The sequence below is a fragment of the Diadema setosum genome, chromosome 12, assembly GCF_964275005.1.
Source record: "Diadema setosum chromosome 12, eeDiaSeto1, whole genome shotgun sequence".
Taxonomy (NCBI): Eukaryota; Metazoa; Echinodermata; class Echinoidea; order Diadematoida; family Diadematidae; genus Diadema; species Diadema setosum.
Window position 1 is genome coordinate 32,405,057 of NC_092696.1, and position 20,412 is coordinate 32,425,468.

The following is a 20,412-nucleotide window of genomic DNA, read 5'->3' on the forward strand; positions in this document are numbered from 1 at the left end:
TTGGCTGGAGCCGATGAGTCGTCACGCATGGTGTCAGCTGTGGCTGCCTGATCGATGGACGATGAGCTGCGAGGTGTGTTCTCACTGTCACGGTCACGGATCCTGGCAGAAGCACTTTGATGCGCGTTACGTAACTCCTCAGTGATCGGCATGGGACAGGTGCTACTCATATGGCCTGATTTCAGACATGTTCTGCATTTCACTGGATTCTGGCATTGAGGTGCTGAATGACCGTCTGCAAGACACTTTGAACACTTTGAAGTTGACTGTGGTTGACCGATGTGAAAAAGCTTGGCGTGAAACATGTTGCCAACAGTCACTTGTCTGGGTAGTGGCTGGCTGGGATGGGGGTTCAATGAAGCACACACGGTCACCGTTCAGGCAGCTAGTAAGCTGCCCGTTCACACGTAACTTTTGCCTCATTATTTCCCCACGTACTTGACATTTCAGTTTGGACAGTGTCTGTGATATGAGTTCGTCACTAACTGACAAGGGGACATCTCTGATTGTCACACGGGTCAGATGTTCATTTTTCGCTTGCGTGAACGGGTTAGTGTCATATACTGGTACAGTGGCACCCCGTATTTCAAGTCCTTTGGTTATCACTTTCACACGACTGTCATGAGAATTAAGGTAGATACGCCACAATCCACCAATTCTTTGCACTCCTGTTATTTCATCACTCTGCACAGATTTGGTTAGGCAGATATAAAGTTGCTCACCTGAAGTTGGCGCCACTCCTTTGGGTATGTCCCGAGTTTGCAAGAAAACGGGTTTAGGCCCTTGGAACATGTCGGAGTTTGAAGCCGCTTGAGCATACGTCATGATGAAAACAGGTAGAGAGGCAAAGAACCAAGCACCATGGGCGTATTCCAATAAGTCTCGATTTCTTTGGTTGAAATGTCAAACAATCCTCACAAAACAGTTGTTTGTTCCTGAACACGATAGAATTCTCCAAATCAAAATCCGAAGGTAAGTATTTCTACAGATTTAGGACGATTTTGTTGAACAAAGTTCGAAGAGAGTGAAAAAAGTGTCGTAACACTCCAAGCGCCCTCTCTCGTCATTCTTACATTTTTATATTTCTTACATTAATTATTCATAATTCTATGAAGTTGCCTTGGTGTCTTACGTTATGGGTGCTGCATTATTTCGTATGATCATGACGGGAATGAAGAGCCAGGAGGAGCCAAGAATAGAATGTAAGAAAGAAGTTGGCTCTGATTCTTATAGCGTATGTATGTCTGTATTTTGCCCCGATGCTAGAGTATAGCACCATATTTTTGTACGCACACCTCCACACCCAACTATACTCCTTTTTTTGTCTGCCTGCAAACCGCGGCCATCCAGTTATTTCACACACACAAACAACTATACACAACAAAACACACACAGAGAGAAAATGTAAGGTTTTTTTATGTGTCACATTCGCACGTCCGACTCAGACCCCGTTTACAGTGCGAGGCTCGGCCGCGGCCGAGCCGCGGCCGAGCCCAGCCCTGCTTCAGTGTAAACGCGCAAAAGGCCAAATGCGAGGCCAAAATTGGCCTCGCATTTGGCCTCGCTCCGGAGGTGGTCTCGGCCGCGGCCGAGCCGCGGCCGAGCCCTGCCTCTTCTTGGTGTAAACGCAAACTGGGCCAAATGCGCGGCCAATTGCGCGGCCAATTTTAGTCTGGCTCCCAAACCCTCTGCATGTATCTTTCGCTATTCAGGATATTAACCCCCTCAACGTCGAAAACTAGTATAGTTTAAGGTGGTTTTGTCCTGCAAAGGATTTTTTTTTTCTTCGGCAAAGGCCTTTGCCCGAACGGCGACTTCGTCGCCACGGAATTCATTTGGCAAAGGGTCTGAAAACCAGACAATACCAAATTGCGTTTGTTTACAAGCAGAGCGCCACTACGACAAAATATTGAAAGGTTTGAATCAAAAGCGCGGCCGAGCCCAGCAGTGTAAACGGACAAAATTGCGAGGCTCGGCCGCGCAATTGAGGCCGGACTCGGCCGCGGCCGAGCCGCGGCCGAGCCCGGCCCCGCACTGTAAACGGGGTCTTTGTCGACGGCGTGCCAACTTCGCATATTCTGCTTAAACGCACAATCCAAAAAGATCGATAAATCGCCAAATGCCACAGTACAATGAAAGCGTTTCTCGCGCTTTCGTTCCTCTCACATATAGCTTGCATTTTGTGTAGTGATTGACTAATAAGCGGTGTTCCCTACTGAATTTAGGTGTAGATTCTAAGTTTCTGTCACTGTTTTGTGTGCAATAGCCATGCATGCCTCTACAGTAACTTAGCTATGCGATCCATTTGAAAGAAAATTTAAAACAATCATAGATTTGTTATACATGCTACATCATAGCAAAGCTGGGCATTTTCTCTACAATTTTACTCACTATATGTCCAGCTAAACAAAGATCTATAGAAGTAACATAGATTTTGAATACAGAATGTTTTCTCAAAACATGACGTCCTTGATGTCTCAGAATAATGTGGCACACAGGGGGTTTCCACAGTGACACATAAAGAGTTAAGGGTTTCTAAGGTTAGTTCCAATGTCCGTGATAACGTTCTCTCTTTCGTTTAAGTAAACGCTAAAGCCAGAATAACTTTATGGATGTTGTAGACCCACACTTGTGAAGCAAGCGAGGAAAATCCTTGGCAGTTTTCTTCTTCAAAAGTAAACAGGCCTATGGACCGTAGAGGATTTTATTTCCTTTGGAAGTCCTTTTCCTCCTGAAACTAGCACTGACTACAGTATATTTTAAATCAAACGGGCGCTATTGCACAATAACCTTGGTCTCTGACTTTATTTTTAAACATTTTGTTGTACAAGTGTAACAGTAGATATTGTATGATCAATTCTCTGGAGTAGAGAAACAACTGTAATACAAATTTCTAATTGGTTTTTGGCAGCCAATCAAAAATGGGCATCAAAATGATGCTATAGGCATAGGTGTTTGGAAAATTAATATTTTGATTGGATTCTGTGAGTGTTATCACCTTAAGATGCGTGGTTGAGCAAAAAACAAAGATGAGCAAAAAGATCAAATTAGTGATTATGACTTTCGACGCACATCACAGCCATTCTGGCCCACTATGCGGTTGATGTAGGTCTCTCAGCCTTTAATAGAATCAGGATGTACTTAGCTGAGCCAGCTAGTTGGAAATCTCCAAGATGTCTCGTTTTCTCTTCACATGTGTATTACAGCTGCGGCAAGTCAGCAAGTCACTTTAACGTTGCCATGCTCACGATGCAGGCTAGCTGGTGTCACAGTGCTCCGCAACACACTTTAAAGGGACGATATATTTTTGGTGAGGTGGGGATTCAGGTTTTATCTTTTTTTTTTTCTTTTCGCGAGAAAATTAGAAACCACATAATGCTATTATGAAATATGAAAGAGGCTAAAACTTTATAGGCAAAAACTTGCAGTGGACAAGTTACCATACACGAATAGGAAGAGCAAATCAGAACAAAATGCACATTCAACACAACACAATTTTGAAGAACTTCCAAGAACCAAAAATTTATTCCCGTTTAACAGCCATGAGCTGCAGTCGATGGAGATGCATTACTTGGTACTACATAGGCTGAGACAAACGCAAGTAATTCGTAATACAGTGTACAACACTATACCGTATGTCCCCCCCCCCCTCAACAAAAAAAAAAAAAAAAAAAATACACCGGTGCCCTTCGCAACGGTAACTTCAAAAATAGTGAATCAATCCAAATGCAATTTCAGGGTATGAAACTACACTGTATAACTCATTGCCCACTTCTTACAGAAAACCCCATTCGCTTTGCTTCAGTGGTCAAAGAGAAATGAGGAATGTTGTAGAGCATGTCAGAAGTCTCTTCCCTCCAAGTTTTGTCTATTGTGTTCACACATTAATTTGGATTTCCAAGAGCATCCAAGTGCTAAACCTGGAAGAAACAGATTCATGACAATCTTTACAACAATCCACATTTCTCTGTGACCGCATAACCAAATTGAATAAGGTTTTCTGCAAAACAGAGCTAAGACGTTATATTTTAAGATCCTGAAGTAGCATTTAGACGGTTTAGTCATATTGGGTGTTACCAGTGCGAAAAGTGGATTTTTTCCCCCTGGGGCGGGGGGGGGGGGGGAACATACTGTATGCCAACACCAATCTCACCAAGAGAGTTATTTAGTGTGAAAAGTTCACATTTTCAGAAATGCTTACAATTTACAATTTCGAAGGTTCGTTGGTATCCAACTTTCTTTTCAATTTCAGACTAATGAGAATCATTTCATTTTCGGATTAACGAACCTTAAAAATAATAAATCTTCGGGATAACAAACACAACCCTATAAAACACATGCCGAATGATAGAAGAACACTTCAATAGTTGTCGATATATTACCAATAATATCACAACCATCACTAATCTTTACAAACGGTCCCTATAATTCATCGGTTCGACTGAATCAGAAATGAAAGACATGTAAAGGAATGATTCAGATCCTGTATTACTGTACAAGTCATATAACCCTGCTCAATGATCACATACATATACCAGGTCATGGGTTCTCTCTTCCATTTAACAATGTTTAACTGATTCTGTATTGGCAACAAATAATTTCATTTCCCAAACGGGGCGTCAGTTCAAACGTACCGAACGTTTGTCAATTTGAAATGATATCATACCAATTGTACGTCTTCGTTTTCCTGGCTTCATAAGATACTTTTGAGATGCATGTAATTCTTATGGTTATGTATGGTATTTGTATACAAGCATCATCAAACAGACCTTCAATTCCAGGAACATGAGAAAGCAAAAATCGTTCGGAATATTACTTGCCCGGCATTGTGTCCGATGATATTATTTCGGCAAGTAAGTTTACAGCATTGATTAGTACCATATAGAAAGCTTTTAAAGGTTCAAATTATTACATAGAAAAGGGGAGATTTATTCTCTATAAACAATTTAACCCGTTGAGGACGAGTCCCGAGTATACTCGGACAATACGTATATAGGAAATGCGTGTTGGCGCAAAATCAGCTTGTCCTCAACGGGTGTATTGAATCATTATATTTGACCCAGATGCATACATTTAAACGTTGTTTTTGTCAGCTGCGTCTTCCCATCAAGATCTGGATTTAGACGTTGTTTTAACCGTACCACCAACCACCAAGGAGGGTGTGACCGGGCGAAAGAACTCTTAACGCTTTGCTTCGTAATTTTTGCGGTTTTGTTCATGGGGATTTTATTTGCTTCATGTGCTGATTTGTGTCAATCTAAGCACTGCTGTTTTATTTACCGCAATTATGTACACGTCTCTCTATTTAAGTATTTTTGTTTGGTTTCTTTTGCATACGAGAAGTGAACATGGAACTTGACGTTGATCGTTGGAACCCTGAAATGCCATCGAATGTAACGTGATATGGTGTACACTGAATACAATAACAAATTTGTCGTACGGATTTTTCGGAACGTCCTAGGAGAGTAAAACGATGTGGGCGTTGGCCATTAATACGTTGCGTCACAGCGCGTCAAGCGTGCACCGCATCATGCGTTCGTGCAATGACCCGATGAGCAAGATATTCCCGTGACGTACAGCACTTGTAGACAAGGTGAGGTTACTCCCGTCCTCGCTGTACACTTCGTTTAGTTCGTAGTTCTGATAGGGGGCCTCCTTTGCTCCGCCAAGTTTCACACGAAGCACCTGGCACAACGTAAAGGATGACACTTTTCAAACACCATTTCAAACATGATATTTCCCTATAACATACTAGAAGACTCTGTTAATTGGTCCAAACATGTTCTCTTTATGTTGAAATCGATTATAACCTTGCCTTCGACTACAATTTCGTTCGCTCAAAAATTCAGGAAGGAAATGGTAACCTCAGTCAGTAGCCTACTCCCTACCTTTACACACACGGCTCCCCTTTTCTCTCATAAGTCTCTCTCTGTCTGTCCCCCCCCCCCCCCCCGGCGCAGAGTCAGCGGAAAAATGAATTGAAGCGAGAAAAAAAATGACCTCGCAGTAGAGCCTTGCGCCTACCTGAGAAGGTACAATGACATCCTCGTGGTTAATGTACGCCCCAGTTATGTGAGGCACCGGTATGCACCCAAGCCAGAGATCGCCGTCCGCGTCCACGTAAACATTGTCCGGCGACGTCCAAACATCTATGGCCTGGATCGCCTGCACAGAGTAATTGCTAAAGGGGGAGATCTGCGCAGGTTTGGCATTCGAAAGTTAACTCATTATTCATCTCAGCCACTTTGGAGCAAAGACATATCACTTTTCAAAACTCTTTTAGTGAAACAAAACGACTTTCAGAAGATGGTCTTCAGAACGGACAAGTAAATCATCATGGTGGATTGACAAGATTTAATCACGAAATCTCGGTGAACAATGAAAATGAACAAACATATTATTAAGTTGAAATTGGAAACGTCTCTATGGCGACTGTATCTTATGCCTCCGCCTTATCTTACGGTTCTCCCAATTGGCTTATATTGCATCTTGACAATGTGAAGCTACAGTTTCACATGATTAGTTAAAAAAAAACAACAACAAACTGAAATGTGATCCTTGAAAGTTTTGCACTACCAGAAACTACATTACTTTAACTAAAGATTTCATTTGGATCGCCAAATTGTTCAGAGAGTAAGCATTTTGGTAATCACTCGATTCTTGACCCTTGCTCTTTGACCTCAGACCCACAACTTTTAGCTAGTTTCAAATACGGAAAAATGTTGACATTTTGATACTTTCACCTTATACCTTTGACCCTATGGCCTTTATCTTTCCCTAAAGAATTATTGTGAAGTAACGCACGCATCATGCGTACATCTCGTTTGCGTATGCATCAAGTAATCTCCAAGGTATGGAGAAAGAAGAGTAATTCCAACATTGAATGGCAGAATCTCAGCATCTTGCCTTGACCTGACCTTTGACTCCGAACGTGCCTTTAGGCATCTTGTTTACCGTTTGACCGGTTAGAAAAGATGACACGGACTCCACTTACTTGATTCCCTTTGAGACTGTTGTCCGCCTTATTCCTTTCGTAAACCCGTATTCTCCGTTCAAGCGGTTGATTGACGTAAAGATATCTGGATAGTACGGAAATAGTACAACACTAAGTGAAGATCTCTTCTTTCACTTATTTGCCAACAGCAAGGACCAATATCAACAGAGATGAAAAAGATAATAATGTCATTAACTTCGGACGATAACTGGAAAAAGTGAAACACTTGCCAATTCACATTACTGTTGAACCGACTCAAATTGGTATTAGGCCTACAAAACTTTGTTGCACCAACTGCTACCTATATTGTTCATTGAGCTCTGTATATTATCAAGAATAAACTGAGTTTGCCTCCTCTTTTCAACACACATCGTAAAAAAATCACTCGACACTTTTAATTGGGAGTCAGAAATATAAGTGATAATTAGCAGGGAGGGTAACGAAAAAAAAAAAGATGGCCAGTCAGTCAGTGCACACTTTCAATTATAAGAATTCGCAGCCGACGTTTGTTATCAGAAATTCAAAGTCCCCTTTCGGAGCCTATGGTTAAACAAATTCGGGTGTTCCTCAAAAGTTTAATCAATAAATCTTGCGTTCAATTGTCTTTTCTACAAGTAATTGACAAATTGCCCTTCATTGATGTAATCAAACACCGATTATTCAGTGTTTTGAGTGTCAACCATAATAGTAACGCTTGGGGATATACAATCTCTCACCACCTTACATGGTAAATGTAATGTTGCTCTAGCTGATGCTCTTCTATTGTTCTATAACACATAATGTGATCGTTCAAATGTTATGGACAAAGCCTTTCCAAATAATTATTATGAATATTGTGTTGTTCTAATCAAGTGTATATCCTATCCATTATCTGTGACATACGTATCAATTCATAGTAGAGCCCTAATGTCATGTTCCACGAAATGAGCGAATATGTTACACGTATGCACCTTCCGTCAGCAGATAGATCGATTCCGTTTGGTTCAAACAGCGCCTCAGACACCTGTCGGCAGGAAGTGACGTCACAAAAGAGAACACATCCGGTCTTGACCATCAAGATCATTTTGGTCACTCGCAAGGTAGGATGCAACGTGTCCGCCTCATTCGTGACGTAAAACGAGTCTGGGCCCGTTGCTATGAGATTGTTCGCGCTATATATGTTTGTTTATATTGAAATGAGGAAAATGAAAATCGAACGAGTTATAAGACAAAATAGTTAACCAGTCTTGCTCATGTGAATCCCAGTGCCACAATCGCCTTATTGACATATACCATCGTCCTTAATATCAGCATAAACAAAGATAGACTTTTCGTCTCATGAAATATAACCTCTTCTGTCTCAGCGGAACTAAACATACTGAAGATAACACAAATTTGAAATAGGTCTCTCATGGTCACACATATTCACCTGAGAAGAAAAGTTCGTTACACTCTATGATGATAGTCATTTTGTTTCGCTGATCTCTTAGTCCACACTACCTAACGCGTGATATAACTTACAATTCTGAGTACACGCGAAATGAAAGTGCGTTGCACTGTGGTCTATCATTTGACCTGGGTCAAGTGATAGACCATAGTCTACTGTGCAACGCATTTTTATTTCGGGGCGTAGAGCAAATTTGTTGTTTTGTCATCTACGCGCATACGTCTTTAAGTAAACTACATATAGCCTAAGCCCTGAGGATACCTGAAGACAGCTAAAACGGTTTCAAATGTGGAATAAAATGGGAATATCTAGGTCCCTAGATGTGGAATATAAAGCAAATAATAAACTTTCAGTTTCAGGCAATGAGACAAACTATCACTTCCTCGGCGATCTGAATGTGTACGCTATCTTTCCTCAGCTGCGCTTCGGAAAGATAGCTACATCCAGATCGCCTCGGAAGTGATAGTTTGTCCTATCACCTTCACCAACGTTGATTATTTGCTTATTGTTTGCTTCTTGTTTTGTTCAATGAAGATACATCGCTTAAGACTGAAAAAGTCACTCAGCTGCAAATAACATCAACAACCAAGCTCCTGCAAAAGACAAATAATGGTATAACTGAATTTTGATATATATATATATATATATATATATATATATATATATGAGATATGAGAAAGGGAGGAGAAATCGGTGCGTAGCTTTGACATCGTTATTCCTCTTACTGTTCCTCCTTTTTGGAAAAGCGCAAGAGTTGAAAAATTGGTCTCCGCCGGGAATCGAACCCGGGTCTTTGGCATGGAACGCCAACGTCTTAACCGCTCGGCCACGGAGACGTCATAGCGATTCAGGCAGACCCAAGCTCGAATACCCGACGGACCAACCCTTCAACTCTTTAGCATACGTTCCTTTTTGGGGCAGACAGTTATGAATAACGACCAGCCGCGTGCCTCAGCTGGATCTGCAATGATATAATTATGTATGTATATATACACATATTAGCTTACGTTCACAAATCTCTTTTCTATATTATCTAATAATCAATATAATCTAACCTTATCATTAGAGGATCTCGCCTGGTCTTCAAGAAAGACAACGACATCGAACTGCGATGGAATTCAAAAATGTCAACGACATCGTACCCGACGCGGTGGTTGATAACGAAGAAATATGTCTTTCCTAGATGAAAAAAAAAAATACTATCAATGATGCGAAAAATTTGACACTTACAAACTGTAAATCGATAAGGATATAAATTAGTGAATAATTGAAGGTACGGCTTTGAAAATACCTCTATAATTTATCACGGGGCAGCCCAGGGCGGAAGTTATTCACAAATTAGCTTGCGGCAGTTATTCGTTATTTTAATAATGACACTTTCCTTGTTTTAATATTATGATATAATAGAAGCATATAATTATGATTTTATCTATCTATTCATTACTGGAGAGGGGGAGGCAGCGTTTTTTTTGTTTTGTTTTTGTTTTGTTTTGTTTTTTTGTTTTTTTTTACTTCTACACATAAAGTATGAACTGGAGCACGCAACTTTGAATGCACTCGAAATAAAAAAATAAAAAAGAATCAGTAGATTGCCACAAATATTGTAGAACAGCGCACTCACAACAATCCAAGTAATGTCCATTCATCCTATTTTTTTTTTTGAAATCCCAGTTTGAAATCTCAACTTCCTAAGCTAAAACTGTATAGTAAAAAAGAATTCATGATGTGTTATTCATTTTTTCTTATATTCCTCATATGCCATTTCAAGCATGCCAAGTCTAAATTTCTGATTCAATTTCGGAAAAACGGTTCAAATTTTGAACTGAAATCGTTCAGACATCGACACTGTTCTTGATAATTCGTGAAATCGTGTTTTTGTTATCACTTTTGTTTCGCGCAATTTCCCTTTCCCCCTGCCCTAAACCAAATAAAGGTTGCCAACAAAATTACCCGACTTTGAATCCTCGTACGCGCTGATTCCGTGTGGATGAAGATGACTTGCAACGTCGAAGTCGCCCGTGATCGTCAACTCTTTGACCCCGTCGTCGTGCCGGTTGATGTCGTAGGCGTAGATGTGCCCGGCAGGTGCACCGTCCACGCGATCTTTGAATGTCAGATACCCCTGAAAGAAAAGCGGGGTGGATGCTTCCTTTTGTAGTAGGGATACAGCCATCCGGTTATTACAAACTTTTCTTCTCTTGGATTAGTATTTGAGAGCTGTAAAATTTTAACCGTTCGAACTATACCCTCGTGAAGCGTAAGGGAAATTGCTTTGGAGGTCTCGGTCAGCAAATGAAGTTATTTCTTTATTATCAGTGCAATTTGGCTGACCGTAGACTGCCAGTCACTATATAATTCAAGTCCATAAGGAGACTTGGACTTGGACAAAGTCTAGAACCGAAAAAGTTCTCTATCTCATTGAAATTCTGTAGCTTTAAATGGCTGATAGGTATTTTCGATTGTAAGCCCATGGTGCAATATTAAAGTCTTCGATATGACACATGGTATCGATGAGTGAAGTTGCAGAAAATCGTAACTGATACATATGTACAAAATGTACTTGACACTTGTCCTGCAGAGATACCATGCACTTTGTTAATAAAGCATGTCAATTTATTCAAACAATCATGCAAAGTGTGTGTGTGTGTGTGTGTGTGTGTGTGTTATTGTCAGGATGAAACATGTATTTCCTTAGGTTTCCAAGCATGTATTGACAGATCACGATAGTTGTTGTTTTATTATTACAGAGAACAGTGTAAGCTTAGATCAATGGAAGTATAATAGCCAAGATATGGTGGGTTTGAAAATTTGCGTAGTTGTTTGTTTATTGTATGCAAATCAGTAGACCATAGGTAAACAGCTGACACGCGACCACATTCCGTGCGCCGTGGTCTGTATAGGACGTACTGTAGTGTCGTACATTCGGTATGGGAGGTTATGCATTTTATAGTCGGGAGATTGGTAAGGTGGACGTGCGGGGAATGAGATAGAGCCGAGGGGAGAGGATAAGCAGGAAGCATGGACGACCACGATAGGCAAGTCAGCTCTCATCATGGACAATGACCGTGACAATCGTGCTAACGGTTTACCAGTGGAGGTCGGTGAGCTCTCATCGAAGACAATGATCGTGACGCTCGTCGTGCTGTGCTGAGGGTTTAGCAGTGGAGGTCGACGATCTGGATCCAGCTGGGGAAGGACGGACGATGTCGAGACGTTTTGTGGGGACATCTTGCGAACACAGACAGTGCTGTATTGGACGTGTGGTGTATTAGAGGCTGCGTGTATTGGTATAGCCAATGCAGACGTCGACTACAGTATCTAAGTTGAGTGCTCACACTAACGATAATTTTTATGTGATTGCATAGACTTAATGCCAAGCTCCTTCACAAGGCATTACCCTGTTGTAGAATTTACACATGAGTAAATAAACAAAGTGGTGTCAAACGGTCAGTCAAACATTGATTTGTGTGCACGTGAATTCAATCGTGTTTACATCATGGGCCTATTAAAGTTTTAGTGTGGCTGTGTAGCTATAACGGTAGTTATTATTGCCATTAGTAGATGAACTAGCAGGTCTAAAAAAAAAAAATATAACCACAGGGTGACAAGGTGCAAAGTCACTATGTGACAATTTTGGAGGTCCCACCGAGACCTGCTAACGTTAGATCTATGTTAGGTGGTGTAAGACACAGCCATAGGCTGGTAAAGAAAATTAAAGGCTTCCTTATCATGTGGTTGATTTAAGGTGTTATGTAGTTGAGCATGGTATTGTATGCAGTGTATGCATGTATTAAGGTGTGTACTGGTTAAGAGTAGACCTGGTTGAGGTTGTGTCGAATTCGCAGTTAAAAGTCTGAGCGGAGTATTCAGTGAATTGTTGTGAATTGGGAGTGGATTTTTCTCCTGGTTGATGTTCTTTTGGTTGGCTGTTGTTGGATGATACGATGGCAACTCCAGAACAAATTAGAGACTTTGCCACCCTTGGTAGGGAACTTGGTTACTCCGGTGGAGAGTTGAATAGTTTCGTGAATGCTCGTTGTGATGAGGCTGCAGAGAAAATGCGGGCTGAGGAAAGAGCCAAGGTCCGGGAACATGAAATGAAAATGGCTGAAATGAGATCGACAAATTCCAGTAGTAGTACGCATGTGGATTTGAGTGGTTTGCACTTGAAAATAGGCAAGTTTGACGAGAATCGGGATAGGTTCGATGCCTATATCAACAAGTTTGAGTTGTTTGCTGACAGTCAGAAGATCCCTACTGAATTCAAGGCCTTATATCTGATTTCAAATCTGAGTGGCAAAGCCCTTGAAGTGGTGAACAGAATGGAGCCTGCTGATAGAGATGATTATGCAAGAGTCAAACAGGAGTTGATGGTGCATTTTCAGTTGACTGAAGAAGGGTATCGCAGGAAGTTTAGGACTGCACGGCCAGAGAAAGGAGAAAGGCCACATCATTTTGCGACGAGGCTCAGAGGGTATCTGGTGCAGTGGATTGAGTTGTCAGGGATCGATGAAGAGTATGATAAGTTGTTTGATCTAGTCCTACGGGAACAATTTTTGAATAATTGTTCAAAGGAAGTGGTGGCATTTTTGAAAGAAAGGGATTGTGATTCAATGGAGGTGGTCAGTAAGAATGCTGATGTGTATGTAAATGCACATGGTGTGCACACATTTGGACAGCAATCAAAGACATCTGATCAGAATCAGAAATGGGGAGGTTCAAAGCCCTCACAAGGTGGTGTGAAAAACACACCAGGCAGTCCGAAACCCCCACAGCGCCCATTTGAAGTGAGGGGAAGGAATCAGCCATCACAGGGTAAGAAAACCCAGTACGGGGCTGGGCGCGGAGATGGCCCGAGGGGTTGTTATCAGTGTGGGAGTCCTACACATTTGAAGAGGGATTGTCCCATGGTGCGTGTGAAATCAGCTCAAGCAATGGTTGGTACAGAGGTGCTAACTGAAGAATCAGAAATGACACGGTCAAACATGGATGCTAGCACGCCGTCAGCTGGCAGTCCAGGAAACTCAATAGGTAGTTTGAGGTCAAATGACGGGGGTGGCAAACAGCCACAGGCAACAGGGCAATCAGCTGCGTGCATGCCTGTTGGAAATCATGTGCCCGTGGACGGGTATCAGAAAGTTGAAAAGCTGGGAATGGCTTACGGACAAGTAAGTGCGATGATGAATCGTATGCCAGTTGTTTCAGGCAGGTTATATCCTGGTGAAGTTCCAATTTCAGTACTCCGTGACACAGGATGCAGTACATCAGCTGACTGAGAGACATCAGCTGACTGGGAAGTGTCAAACAGTGAGGTTGATTGATGGAACAGTCAAGCAATTTCCAGTCGCCAAGGTAGAGTTAGACTCTCCATATTTTTCAGGTGAGATTGAAGCATTGTGTATGCCGGATTGCTTGTGTGAAGTGATTGTTGGGAATGTCACTGGTGCACGTGAGCCCAATGATCCAGATTTGAAGTGGGTGCCCAGAGGGGGCAAAGCATTGAGTGACGATGCTGATCAGGAGGATGATGGTGGTAGATACGTCATTGGAGATGGTGAGCAAACTGTAGATACCAGGGTTGATGGCGTTGATAAGGAAGAGGTTGACAATCTTTCTGAGGTGAAAGAAGATGATCCACAGGTGATGGCAGTCGAAACCCAATCTCAGAAGGAAGACCAGGTGTTGGGCGAGACAGAGTGTTCAGTCAGGAATGATGACAGTGGAGTGCCAGCTGTCATGGCTGTGGAGACACGGGCCCAAAAAGCACGCAGTACAAAACCCAAGAAGGGGTTAGTTGTGGTCGATTCGGTCAAAGTCGCAGATCCGCCAGAGTTTCGTCAGAAACAGAAAGATGACCCCACTCTTCGAGCATCGTGGGATAAGGTTGGTGTGACTGATAATTCCAGGTATCTGTTCCGGGTAGATCAAGGTTGCCTATTGAGGCAGGAAAGAGATCCGCAAAACCCGACAGAGGGGATTGGCCCAAAACTTGTTGTGGTGCCAAAGGAATATCGTGCTGATATCATGCATTTGGCACATGAGTCATTGTTTGGTGGTCACTTAGGGATCAACAACACATTGTCAAAGGTAAAGACACAGTTCTTTTGGCCGGGCATGTATGAAGACATTGCCAATTTCTGCCGATCATGTGATGTATGTCAGAAGACCATCAGCAAAGGCAAAGTACCCAAGGTGGAGTTAGGTAGACTACCAACAATCGAGGTACCATTTCAGCGTATCGCCATCGATTTGATGGGGCCGTTCACTCCCTCTGAACGTGGTCACACCTACATATTGACAATTGTAGATTATGCCACGAGGTATACGGAAGCGATTCCGTTGAAGTCAATAACGACAGTCGATGTCGCAGAAGCACTGGTGACAGTGTACAGTCGAGTGGGTATACCGCAAGAGGTTATGTCTGACCTAGGACCCCAATTTGTCTCTGACTTGATGAAAGAAGTCTGCCGGTTATTGTCAATCAAGCAGTTGACGAGTTCCCGATACCATCCCATGTGCAACGGGCTAGTGGAACGGTATAATGCTGTGGTGAAATCGTCTTTGAAGCGGTTGTGCACAGAGCAGCCACGCCAATGGGATAGGTATCTTCCTGCCCTTTTGTTTGCTTTGCGAGAGGCACCAAGCTCAAGCCTGGGTTTTTCTCCATTTGAATTACTATACGGTCGGCATGTGAGAGGACCCATGGAGGTTTTGAGAGAGCTGTTGACAAACGATGCTGTCGAGCCAGAAAGAAAGAGTGAGTATGAGTATGTCATCGAGTTGAGAAAGAGACTTGTTGAGTCATGGCAGATGGCACAGGAAAATTTGAAGCAGTCGGCAAAGCGGTACAAGACCTACTATGATCGAGGTGCGAAGAAACGGAAGTTGAAGATCGGAGACAAAGTCTTGGTGTTACTGCCGACGGAGCAAAACAAGCTCTTGGTTAAATGGAAAGGGCCATATGAGGTGGTCGGTGCCAAGTATGACTATGACTACGTAGTGGATGTAGATGGCGTGAAAAAGACATTCCACATAAACATGCTCAAGCGATACTTCAGCAGGGTAGCAGAGGAAGAAACTGCTGGAAGTTGTTTCGAGGTGTGCCATGATGGTGGTGTAGATGAGTTGTGGAGTGACGAAGGCATGGAAAACAACGATGATGTGTTCACTGAGATACCAGAAATGCCTTGTCCGATTCAGAGAGAGTTCGTTGAGGATGTACAGCTGGATGTTTCCCTAGACGAGGTGAAACAAGAGCAGATCAGACGATTACTGTGCGAGTATCAGGATGTGTTCACAGATGTACCAAAGAAGTCAAGTATTGCAGAGTGCAAGATACACTTGACCACAGACGAACCGGTGCGGTCACCACCATACCGCGTACCCCAAGCGTTGCAAGGTGAAATCCAGAAGGAGGTTGAGATGATGGTGAAATTGGGTGTTATTGAACCATCTGACTCTCCCTATGGTCATCCGATTGTGATGGTAAAGAAACCGGATGGAACCAACCGTTTCTGTATCGATTTTCGGCGCCTTAATAAGGTTACGGTTTTCGATCCTGAGCCGATGCCGGTGCAGCAAGACTTGTTTGCGTCACTTGCAAAGAGCAAGTATTTCAGTAAATTGGACTTATCAAAGGGATACTGGCAGCTCCCTTTGAGAGACTCAGACAAGGCCAAGACAGCATTTCTGACACCGATAGGACAATTCCAATTCAGATACATGCCATTTGGACTTGTCACAGCAGGGGCCCAATTCACGAAGATGATGAGAAAGCTGCTATTGGGTGTTCCCAATGTGGTGACCTATATTGACGATGTGTTGGTGCACACAAACTCGTGGGAGGAACATGTGACCACACTCTCAGCCGTGTTGAGTAGACTGCGGGAGGCCAACTTGGCAGCTCGACCAACCAAGTGTGCGCTGGGATTTCAGTCCATAGAGTTCCTTGGCCATGAGGTGAGTGAGGGGATCCTACAGACGAGCGAACGTCTCACAAAGAAGATTGCCGAGGCCCCAAGACCGGTGACCAAGAAGCAGGTCAGATCCTTCCTAGGCCTTACCGGCTATTACCGGGATTTTATACCCAACTATGCCGATGTGGCATTGCCCCTCACAAATCTCACAAAGAAGGGAAGTCCCGAGAAGGTGAAGTGGGGAGAAGGCGAAGAACAAGCATTCCTCGGAATGAAGAAGAGCTTGATCAAGCCACCCATTCTGCACCTACCCGATGAGACCAAGGTATTCAAGCTGAAGGTCGATGCCTCAGACACTGGCCTAGGTGCTGTTCTAATGCAAGAACGGAATGGCGAAGACTTCCCAGTGGCTTACGCAAGTCGGAAACTCCTTCCGAGGGAATGTCGTTATGCCACTATCGAGAAGGAGTGTCTTGCGATTGTTTGGGCCATTCGCAAGTTCGAGTTCTATCTGTGTGGCCGGTCTTTCGAAGTCCACACAGATCACAAGCCGTTAACGTACATACAGGCGAAGAAAATGCACAACAAAAGAATCATGCGATGGTGCATGAGCCTACAGGAGCACAGGTTCAGGCTCGTCTCTGTAAAGGGCAAAGACAATGTGGCTGCAGATGCCATGAGCCGCCTAGTGTGAACCTACAACACAGAGTAGACGGTCAAATTCAAATGGAACATAGTAAAGCCAAGATAACCAATTCTGACAAAACATTTTTTTTTTTTATATACAGTGTTTATTGCATATATCTGACGTCAGTACAGTATTATAAGATTTTTCTTCATGTTACAAAGATGCATTATCATGGAAGTCTACTTTAAATGTACAGGCAACATGGTTGGCTGTAGACAGGTGTTAATATGGACATATACATGAAAAAAAAAAATCAATAAGTTCAGTAACTCCTTTGTACATGTTTTGTTTGCTAAGAACAAAATGCCCAAAGCAAAGAATATGATACTTGTTTTTATTTCTGTTATTTCTTTCAGCGTTGCGACAAGACTACACCCGCACTACATCAACGTCGCTATTGATTAGGTGTAGGGCAATCGCGTTGTAGTGTATAATTATGTACATGTACAGATTGTAGTTTGAGTTGTTATCGCATATGTAATGTTTAATTACATAGCTTGAGTTATTATCTAACTATTACTGGATACTACTATACAGGATCGTACAGGTGATAATTCAGAGTTGAGGAGTGAGATAGGTTTCATGTCTCTTTTTAGACACCAGATCTTCAGACAGTCGAGAGGTTGCAAGGTTAGCATTGATACTCTGTAATTCTATGGGGCATCATTGACACACATACCTGTATTATCCAAATCTCAAACTTATGTATGCATAGTCACGCAAAGCATGATGTGCAGTGTGAAAAAAAAAATTCATGCTGTTCGTAGAATTGTTTTATGAGTATTATGTAAGTTTAATAAGTCTGTTTGAACTTGGAATGTGTCACTTTTTTATTACAAAAACAAAAAAAGGGAAATTGGTTTTGTTTGTTTTGGAAAGTTTTATTGTAGTTTTAATAATTTTGGCATTAACCAAAGAGAAGTTGTGATATTTGAGAGTTTCTGGTGGTTTATTAAACATCTACACAAGTGCATATTATGTGACTGATTCAAAACGATAGGCACAGTGATGATCAGTGTATGTTGCAAGTGTTTATCAATTACATTAGTTTTAGGTGAAACCGATTAGAATTATGTGCTACACATGCGAAGTACATAGCACATTTTATGCAAGCTTATTGTTTGCTTAGTAGTAGTGAAATGATTGTTTGTCATTTGGTAATGTTTCAGAAAGGAATTAGAACTGGTATGTACAAGGTGTAATTGCTTGATGCACCGGGTTGTATATAATTGTAGGATATATGATTGTTTTTTTTTTATAGTTTAACAAAGGTGATTTTCAGTTGCTAGGTTTTTCTTTGTATAGAACATAACTGTTATACTGTATATGCCAGTGTTTTACAAGGAAAATACATTTTTTTTGTTGTTGTTGATATAATTAAGATTTCCCCTTGAATTATATCTTAAGGTGGGGGATATTGTCAGGATGAAACATGTATTTCCTTAGGTTTCCAAGCATGTATTGACAGATCACGATAGTTGTTGTTTTATTATTACAGAGAACAGTGTAAGCTTAGATCAATGGAAGTATAATAGCCAAGATATGGTGGGTTTGAAAATTTGCGTAGTTGTTTGTTTATTGTATGCAAATCAGTAGACCATAGGTAAACAGCTGACACGCGACCACATTCCGTGCGCCGTGGTCTGTATAGGACGTACTGTAGTGTCGTACATTCGGTATGGGAGGTTATGCATTTTATAGTCGGGAGATTGGTAAGGTGGACGTGCGGGGAATGAGATAGAGCCGAGGGGAGAGGATAAGCAGGAAGCATGGACGACCACGATAGGCAAGTCAGCTCTCATCATGGACAATGACCGTGACAATCGTGCTAACGGTTTACCAGTGGAGGTCGGTGAGCTCTCATCGAAGACAATGATCGTGACGCTCGTCGTGCTGTGCTGAGGGTTTAGCAGTGGAGGTCGACGATCTGGATCCAGCTGGGGAAGGACGGACGATGTCGAGACGTTTTGTGGGGACATCTTGCGAACACAGACAGTGCTGTATTGGACGTGTGGTGTATTAGAGGCTGCGTGTATTGGTATAGCCAATGCAGACGTCGACTACAGTATCTAAGTTGAGTGCTCACACTAACGATAATTTTTATGTGATTGCATAGACTTAATGCCAAGCTCCTTCACAAGGCATTACCCTGTTGTAGAATTTACACATGAGTAAATAAACAAAGTGGTGTCAAACGGTCAGTCAAACATTGATTTGTGTGCACGTGAATTCAATCGTGTTTACATCATGGGCCTATTAAAGTTTTAGTGTGGCTGTGTAGCTATAACGGTAGTTATTATTGCCATTAGTAGATGAACTAGCAGGTCTAAAAAAAAAAAATATAACCACAGGGTGACAAGGTGCAAAGTCACTATGTGACAGTTATCCCTATCTCTCTCTCTCTCTTTCGTCCTCTATCTCTCTTTGTGAGTGTACAAAAGGCGGTTATGTCTACTCTGAATTTTTGACTCACTGCAGATATGAGTACGATTCCATCCGACAAAAGTTCCAGATCTTCAGAGCCAGTACCTATTGCAAGATATTAACACTGTATGCCGTTATCGAGAAACATGATACAATGTCACTGACATTTTTTTTTTCACTGGAATATCTCTTCAGAGTGACATGCACAACTATTTATATACGGATTTCGTGTAATGAAGGGGAACATTTTCAGTTCAGTTGAATTGTTTTCTCCGTTCCATTTTCAATACTTTTAACAAATGTTCATCAGCTGTTTTAATTGTTCCTATAATCATGAATCAGCAACACCATCATTATACACCAATAACCACGTTTCAATGTGGCACAAGTGAGTGTACCAGCATATAGGTTTGTAAAATCAAACATGTTTTTTTTTTTTTTTTTTTTTTAACTCTACTCCCAACTACATACATCCCTTCCTTTTTTTCAAATGTGTGCACTTATGTGTATGGTTTGCCGTTTTATTAACATACCAGGTTGATAGTCAATTCAATAAACTTTAATATGGCATGAAATACATTAATTTCTGGCGAAATATTCTGAAAAAAAAACCAATATGTAATGGAGGAGAGGTGGGTGAGGGAGAAATGAAAGCTTTACAGTTATCATGTGTTTTACCCTGGAATGGGAAAACCAAGACGACTTACTGATTCCCGACACAAACTGACATTTCCCAGGTGCGTGATTGTAAACCGCTTTGTGGTATCCCATGAATTTCCTGCGGAAAGAAAGAAAGATTGGCCATAGAAAAAAAAATGATAGCATGTGACCACTGGCACCGTCAACTGAACTCGTGAATATTCATAAATGTAAAGCAAATTCACTCGAAATTGTTCCATGAACTGGAAAGCTAAAAAAAAAAGAAGAAGAAATAAACCAAAATCGCATCATCTATAGAGTTTAA

The 20,412-nt window shown here is 41.9% G+C and overlaps 2 protein-coding genes across 2 annotated transcripts; one reads left to right on the top strand and one right to left on the bottom strand.

Moving 5' to 3' along the window:
* Positions 1-5,502: 5,502 nt before the first annotated feature.
* Positions 5,503-20,220, bottom strand: LOC140236034 (serum paraoxonase/arylesterase 1-like). Its single transcript, XM_072316007.1, has 8 exons — positions 20,156-20,220; positions 19,498-19,553; positions 10,371-10,542; positions 9,476-9,599; positions 7,945-8,145; positions 6,995-7,079; positions 6,025-6,165; positions 5,503-5,685 (listed from the first exon to the last, which is right to left on the bottom strand). The coding sequence occupies exons 1-8, from the start codon at positions 20,217-20,219 to the stop codon at positions 5,503-5,505; spliced, it is 1,026 nt and encodes a 341-aa protein (XP_072172108.1). The 5' UTR covers position 20,220.
* On the top strand, positions 12,365-17,030 carry LOC140236256 (uncharacterized). The gene is given in 2 exon segments (XM_072316219.1): positions 12,365-13,683; positions 13,685-17,030. Coding segments are annotated over 2 exon segments (4,665 nt in total).
* Positions 20,221-20,412: the final 192 nt, after the last annotated feature.

Excerpts from the sequence above, each read along its gene's own strand:
- LOC140236034 (XM_072316007.1), bottom strand. The coding sequence starts at position 20,219 with ATGGGATACCACAAAGCGGTTTACAATCACGCACCTGGGAAATGTCAG. Across the intron at positions 19,554-20,155 it reads TCAGTTTGTGTCGGGAATCA|GTACTGGCTCTGAAGATCTG; the intron begins GTAAGTCGTCTT and ends ATCTTGCAATAG. Across the intron at positions 10,543-19,497 it reads GAATCGTACTCATATCTGCA|GGGTATCTGACATTCAAAGA; the intron begins GTGAGTCAAAAA and ends CTTTTCTTTCAG.